General features: G+C 41.2%; 1 protein-coding gene across 1 annotated transcript; it reads left to right on the top strand.

Moving 5' to 3' along the window:
- Positions 1–453: 453 nt before the first annotated feature.
- Positions 454–1,551, top strand: LOC146885433 (uncharacterized). Its single transcript, XM_085674925.1, has 3 exons — positions 454–666; positions 753–1,068; positions 1,493–1,551. Exons 1-3 carry the CDS (start codon positions 454–456, stop codon positions 1,549–1,551), a joined length of 588 nt encoding a protein of 195 aa, XP_085531051.1.
- Positions 1,552–7,802: the final 6,251 nt, after the last annotated feature.

The following is a 7,802-nucleotide window of genomic DNA, read 5'->3' on the forward strand; positions in this document are numbered from 1 at the left end:
GAGATTCTTCAGTGGAAATGGGACAACATTTCCATGGATTTTGTTACTCATCTACCGAGGTCAGCGAGGGGGCATGATTCTATATGGGTAATAGTGGATAGATTCACGAAGTGCGCTCACTTTCTACCTATTAATCAGAAGATGTCCCTAGATAAGCTGGCAGAGTTGTACGTCACGGAGATAGTCAGATTACATGGTGTGCCTAAGAGTATCATATCAAATAGAGATCCGAGGTTTACCTCGAGGTTCTGGCAATCGTTGCAGAACACTTTGGGCACTCAGTTGAGAATGAGCTCGACATATCATCCTCAGATGGATGGCCAGTCTGAGAGAACCATACAGTCTCTGAAGGACTTATTAAGAACGTGTGTTCTGGATCACCTCGGGACTTAGAGTGATGTGCTACCACTAATGGAGTTCACTTATAATAACAGCTACCATTCCAGCATCGGGATGGCACCGTACGAGGCCTTGTATGGCAGGAGGTGTCGAACACCTTTGTGTTGGCAGCAGGATGGGGAAGTTGTGGTACTTGGTCCAGAGTTCTTACAACAGACCATTGAGAAGGTAAGGGTAATACAGGAACAGATTCATGTAACTCAGAGTCGGCAGAAATCCTATGCAGATAAGAGGAGGAGGCCACTCGAGTTTGAGGCGGGTGACCACGTATTCCTCAGAGTTACACTTACAGCAGGTATTGGGAGAGCCTTGAAGTCGAGGAAGTTGACCCCTCGTTCATCGGTCCATATCAGATTACGAGGCGAATAGGACCGGTGGCGTATGAGATTGCATTGCCACCTCACTTGGGAAACCTGCACAATGTTTTCCACGTATCACAGTTGAGGAATTACGTGGCGGATCCTACTCATGTGCTGGAGCAGGATGATGTTCAGGTGCGTGAGAACCTGACTCTTAGAGTTGGACTAGTGAGGATTCTAGATTCTCAAGTTAAACAGCTCAGAGGGAAGGAGATTCGGACTGTGAAGGTTCTCTGGGACGAGGCAACCCAAGAGATGACTTGGGAGATGGAAGATCTCATGAGGAAGTCCTATCCTCACCTCTTTACTAGTAAGTTCTATTTTCGAGGACGAAAACTTTTAAAGGTGGGGGAATTGTAAGACCCAGGAAAATTAATTAATTAAATAATTAATTAATTAATAAATGCGGCTAGAAGACGCCTTTATGGCATTAATTGTTGTTTAATATGATGTGGAAAAGTACTAGCTCAAGTGGTTGAGAGTACTTTGGTTGTGTGAGAGGACTTGGGTTCGAGTCCTAAGTATGCCAATTATTTTGTTATTGATTTTTTTAGGATATGTATGAGTATGTGATTGGTATTGTAAACTATTGTTGATTTGTGAGTATCACCAAATGGGATTTGGTATAGTGGTTGTGCTATGGCCTTATGAGTGGAAGGTCATGGGTTCAAACCTTGGTGGGCAAAGAATAAGCTTTATTTTTGCTAACTAATAGTTGTGGTATGAATGTGAAGGGGTAAAGAAAAGCCTAGCAGAATGGGGCAGCCAAGGCAGCTCGGAATTTACCAAATAGGTTTTGAGTGTGCAAAGGGCTGAAGCAAGAGGGAAGTCGTGAATCAAGGGGTGATTTCTGTGCAGGTAATTCTTATGATGGAAATTGGGGGTTGTGAATTTGGTACTGATGTGTTTTGGATTTTGGGCTAAATGCATGAAAAAGAGGGGTGAATGGGGTGGAAAATTGGGTTTTGGGGACTTTCTGGAGTATATACTATGCCAATTTGATGTTGCATATTGTGTAAATTGATTTGGTATGCTCGAATTCTGTTTGGTATACTTTGTGGTGCGAATTGGACAAGGTTGGAGTGAGTCGAGTGCGTGATCAGTGAGGGTATCTGCATTTCTCGCTTAGGCGAGCTTGGTTCGCCTAGGCGAGATTAGTAGAGACGCAAACCATGTTGCTACCAGAGCGTCTCGCTCAGGCGACGTGGATTGGGTTTGTGGTATACTTTGTGGTGCGAATTGGACAAGGTTGGAGTGAGTCGATTGCGTGATCAGTGAGGGTATCTGCATTTCTCGCTCAGGCGAGCTTGGTTCGCCTAGGCGAGATTAGCAGAGACGCAAACCCTGTTGCTACCAGAGCGTCTCGCTCAGGCGACGTGGATTGGGTTTGAGCGACACGTACTCTCGCTCAGGCGAAAGATGTTCGCCTAGGCGAGATGGTGTTGAGGTTGCGCATGTTGAGCGCGACTTCTCGTTCAAGCGAAGAGTTTATAGGTTTTGAGCGAACCAGAGTCTCGCTCAGGCGAGATGGCCTCGCTTAAGCGAGATGTCTTGGTCATGTTTAGTGCTTCGCGTGTATTTCAGCCCAGGCGAGTTGAATTGTGTTTTTGGGCGAGAGATGAACTCGCCTAAGCGAGATAACTTGGTGTTGTTGTTGTTTTAAGCTCGCTCAGGCGAGGTGAGCTAGCCTAAGCGAGGCTGGGGGCTTAGCTTGGGCGAGAGGTCCATAGCTTAAGCAAGTTTATGCGAGTTACTATGTTTCTTGTGCTTGTGAGTGTGTGTTTTGGCTGTTCATCATAAGGATAGATTGTATATGCATGTGGTGTGATGTTTGGGCTTGAAGGACTAAGTCCATTAGGGGTTTGGAATGTGCTCGATGGTTGGACACATGATAGGCATGGAACTGGTTGAGTTCCCGTCGGCTACTAATGGTCGAGGAGTCCTTAGTATGGTGATTGCATGTGTCGGGCGCACGATGGGCAAGGAACTGTGATGTTCCCGTCGGCTACTATTAGGCGAGGAGTCCATAGTATGGTGATTGCGTGCGTGCCAGGGTCCAAGTGTGATACTTGGATGTTTTTACTACAGACGAGGAGTCTGTAGGGCAGGACTATGAGTAGGATAGGCTCATAGGGTTGGACCACGAATGAGTCAGTTTCGTGGGAGCACAGGGTAGTCCCAAGACCTAGTTCATGCATATGACTCATGAAGGACTATGAGGTCATGGTTGGGTGATTATGAAATATGAAATTAGTTATGTTATTTTGGGTTGGGAAACATATTTATACTCATGTTTTTTTTATATATGTTGTGCATAGCTCACCTTTTTTGTGTGTGTGTGGCAATGATCGAGTAACTTGTTATCCGGGAGCAGATGATGTGACAGGTGGGCCAGGAGATGCTTAGACTCGGAGCAAGGGCTAGCATGGGATATTTTGTAGATACATATGTATTATGTTTATTATTTTATCCTTGAGAACATTATGTAAACTTGGCAGGAGCCATTGATTTTTATTTTAGTTTTATGAATTATGGACTCCTGGTTTTATGACTCATATATTTAAAGTTTTAAATTTCCCGTGTTTTGGGAAATAATGCATATTAAATGTGACAATTATTATACTTCGAATTTTATTTATTTTATATCAGTAATATTCCGTAGGGATGTTACATCCGAGCTCAACTCAAGGAACCCAACATTCTTACCTTTGAAGCATCACCAAAAGTCAAGTAGATCACACCTACAAAGTCCAATGACTCAGACTTATAGTAGCCAAATCGCCTAGCGGGGGACACGTACCGCTAGGCATTATCAGCTTCCAGGCCGCCTGGCAGGAGACACGAACCGCCAAGCACACAATGCCTCAAATTCAACCTAGCTGCAGGTACCGCCTGGCGGAAGGTCCCTCACCGCCAGGTGCACACAGTTCTGCAATCCCCTATTGGGAAGTCATCGCCTAGCGGACCCACTCATGCTGCTAGGCGCACGCGAACCAAATGCCCTCTGTTTACACACCTATCGCCTGGCGGATTCACACCGTTGCCAGGCGTCGTACTAGTACAGCAGCACATTCCAATTTGGGTTCTCCATCTTCGATTTTTTTTTCAAGGTTCCCAGATTCTAGCATCCACTGCCATACTCACTAAGTGAATTACATCAATTCTCCTAGACTTGGCTGGTTACCAATGTACCTACAATCATTTGAGTTCCGTATTTGAAACCTTTTCATTTTCTAGACTCCCATAAGTTTTCCCCTTACTCACAATTCCACTCCTGATATTATTGTCCCTACTACTATTTAGTATACTCCATCATTTACTTCAAGTAGTACCTATGTTGTTACTAGAATTATCTTCCCTTCTCCCTCTTTATAGCTTGCTTACCTATAAAAATTCAACTCGCCATCTTATACACCTATTTCTACTAACCTTAGATAGTCACTACGACATTCCAAATACTCATGCCAGTTTATGCCTCACGCCAGAATCTTAATTACTATCATTCCTTATTATTCTCATGTACTCATCTCCACATAACCTAACTACGATTTAGGTGATTTCATTTTTTTCTATAGGCTCACAATCCCATGACTCCAGGCTCCATCATAAAGAACCCCTTTCTCACAGAAAACTTCCTCAGACCCTCAATTCCCTCTCAGCCAAGCAAGATTACAACCTCTGCACTAACGCCTGACGACAAGCCCCGCACCGCCAGGCAGTGCATCACTGGAAATTCCAGATTTTTGCATTGCACCAACGAGGGTCCAATTATTTTCCCAATTCTCACGAAATTTCACATACATGAAGTCTATTATACGAACTGTACCTACTCTGTAAATTTTCCCCTAAGGATTGCCACACAAATCGGTCTCATAGTATAAAATTCCCCCAAACTTTCCAACCTTAATATCTATTTGCACTGTTTCATTCAATTAAACCTCAATTACACGACATTCAATAGTATTTTCAACATTTGATCATCCTTCAACAATTATCACAGATTTCCCCTCGACTGGAAATTACCTAGAACCCCAAAATCATCAAAATCGAGACCTATCGCTCATGTCGCATGGCTTCTTGATCAGCACCGCTAGGCCCTTCATTCAAAAACCCGGAAACTGGTAAAAACCCCTTGCGTCGCCTGGCGGCTGGGAGTGTGCCGCCAAGCGATTCCTCCCCAGGAACCCCAAAACCTTATACATGTGCCGCCTGGCGGCTATGAGCAGCCCGCTAGGCGGTTGCTGGAAATTTTCCAGAAACGCATAAATCCAATCAAAAATAAAAGATGTTCATACAAATCATAATATATCATGCAATCCAATCCCAGAACATAAAATTCAACGTGAAAACTCCCCTAACCTGGATCCTTTTGCTTATAGGTGGATTGCTTGAGAGCTCCCAATGATCACCAATCTCCTCCCTTTTGGTTTCCTCGCAATTCAACCCCGGAACCTCACTCAAACCTCACCAATCTCAATAATTTTCGTGCTCTAACTCTAAGTACAATCCCAGCTTGCCAAAACCCTCACTCTCACCACAATTTTCCCTTTTAACTTGACTTTAATGGGGTTTAATTTCACAAAACGAAAATTGCATAATGGTGATGTTAATTACCATTTATTTGGCCTATTTGGTCTATTTTTCAGCTACCCATGGCTGCCCCTTAACCATCTAGGGTTTCTATGCCATTCCACCTTCATGCTAAAAGAATTATTGGTAAAAAGAAAGTTTACTTTGGGTTTACCAAGGTTTGAACCCACAATCACGCAATGCCAACTCAATGCCAGACCATTCAACCAATTCACATTTCATGCCAGTACATATATTTAAAACAATAACAAACAATAACACAAAATTGGCATACATAGGACTTGAACCTAAGTCCTTTCACACAATCAAAGTACTCTCAACCACTTGAGCTAGTACTTTTCCACGTCATACCAATAAGAATTTAATGTCATAATACTTTTCCCACCCGTATTTATTAATTATTTAATTAATTAATTAATTAAATTACACAGGTCTTACACCTAAAGTCTAGAAAGTAGGTCAACAAAGGAGCACATGGACACATTCTAGAAGCCTTCTTGGCCAAGGCAATGTAGATGCTCTTTCTAGATGTTTGTAGACTTCTTGGTGGCTAAGGCATGTGGTCATCCTTTCTAGATGTTTTCAGAAAGCTTTGCTCGTTCTCTTTCCTCCACATGTGCTCTTCAAAAGCCATCTAAATGCGCCATTTGTCGTTCTTTGTCCCACCTCTTAATGAACCTACCAAACAAGTTAATTTTGAATTAGCATGTTGGCTTTAGGTTAAGCTAATCCTTTGAGTCAACAAGTCAACATAAAAATAGTCAACCAAGCCAACTTAATGGAATTTTAAACTGAAGAAAATAAAAGCAAAGGAAAGGGTCAAGAAACTCCCTTTCTTCTAAGCATGTGCCATGGGCCATCATCCTTGGTAGGGATCAATCCCTTATTATTCTCCCCTTGTTGGAAAGAATTTGACCTCAAATTCTTGAAGTCTTTGTTGATGGAGCTTGACTTGAGTTGATGAGAACTTTTAATGATTTCATCACTAGTTTTGGAGATGCCTCTTTCTTTTTAATGCCACCATCCTTTTCTTGCTTGTGTTTTTGTTCATCTCTCTTTGTTGGGGAAGAGAATGAAGAGTGGTGTTGCACCTCTTGCTTTGAAAAACCTTTTTTGTAGGTAAGTAACTCCTTGGTGAAAGCTTGCCCCTTTTCTTTTTCTTTTTCATCTTTTATTTTATTTTTGTCCCCATTTGCTTATGGAGGTAGGAGAGGTAGGATTGTTTAGTTACTTTTATTTCTTCTTCCTTAATCCATGATAGCTTGTAGGGTTTGGCATGAGGAATGGTTTTCAAGCTAAACTTATCCACCACCCTTGGGCTAGTCATATTTACACAACTTCCACTATCTATGATGAAGGGACATATCTTGTCATTGATAAGGCACCCTCCATGAAAAAAGTTTTTGTCTTTGCGAAGGATCATGTTCTTTGGGAACTTTCCCTAGTTGGCGCCTTACAATTAACAATGCACTTTTTAAGGGGTTTAGTCCTTTCAATTAAAGAAGAAGAAGTGTGGGAAGAAGTACTTTGGGGGGAAGGGGAAGAAAAATGTTCACTCTCATCATCACTCTTCTTTAAGAAAATTGTCCTCTTGATTGGGCAATTCAAAGTAATGTGTTTATATCCAAAACATTTAAAACATTTAATGGAACTTGATCTTTAAGAAGTGGAATGGTGAGTGTGACCACTTGGTTACTTATTTTTACTTGATGGTGATTGGTGAGACTTAGAAGGAGATTTATCATGTTTCTCTTTAGCTTTTCCCTTCCGTGAGTGACTATAGTAATGGTTGGGTGAGTAACTATTCCTTGCCCTATTCTTTCTTTTCAAATGAGTTTCAATCCTAAGGGCAAGTGTGAAAACATTTTGAAGAGTGGAGTACTCATACAACTCTACTTAGTCTTGTATGTCTCTCTTAAGACCATTCACAAACCTTTTCATTTTTTCTTTGTTAGTTTCTTTTAGGTTAAATTACTCTTTTGGTCCCTCTATTTGTCATGAAATTTCATTTTGGTGCTCAAGTTTCTCGTTGTCTCAATTTGGTCCTCATTTTCTTAAAAATGACTCAATTTGGTCCTCACCGTTAACTTTGACCAGACGGTGTTAAGTCAACGCCACGTGTCAATTTCTGGTTTTTTTGAATTTTTTGATTTTTTTTTGAATTTAAAAAAAATTAAAATTTTTTTGACACGTGTCACTTCACAGTTGTGCCACGTGTCAAAGTGATTCAATTTGGTCCCTATATTTGTTTTTAGTTTCAATTTAGTCCTAATTTTTGTAAAAATGAAGCAATATTGTCCTCCTTAGATTGAGACTCAATTTAATCTTTGTATACAACTTATGATGATATTCTTAATAAAATTGACGTTTTTATTAAATATTTGTAGAAATATTTTTAAATAATTTTTTTTTAGTTTTATTATTAAACAAAGTTAAACCCTAAACTTAATTTCA

The sequence above is a fragment of the Vigna unguiculata genome, chromosome 6 (assembly GCF_037176805.1).
Source record: "Vigna unguiculata cultivar grain cowpea cultivar isolate G323 ecotype 2 chromosome 6, ASM3717680v1, whole genome shotgun sequence".
NCBI lineage: Eukaryota > Viridiplantae > Streptophyta > Magnoliopsida > Fabales > Fabaceae > Vigna > Vigna unguiculata.

Bases quoted from the DNA above. Each gene is read 5' to 3' on its own strand.
- LOC146885433 (XM_085674925.1), top strand. From the start codon at position 454: ATGGCACCGTACGAGGCCTTGTATGGCAGGAGGTGTCGAACACCTTTG. The intron at 667-752 runs GTATTCCTCAGA...GGTCCATATCAG, and splicing joins AGTTTGAGGCGGGTGACCAC to ATTACGAGGCGAATAGGACC. The intron at 1,069-1,492 runs GTAAGTTCTATT...ATGAATGTGAAG, and splicing joins CTATCCTCACCTCTTTACTA to GGGTAAAGAAAAGCCTAGCA.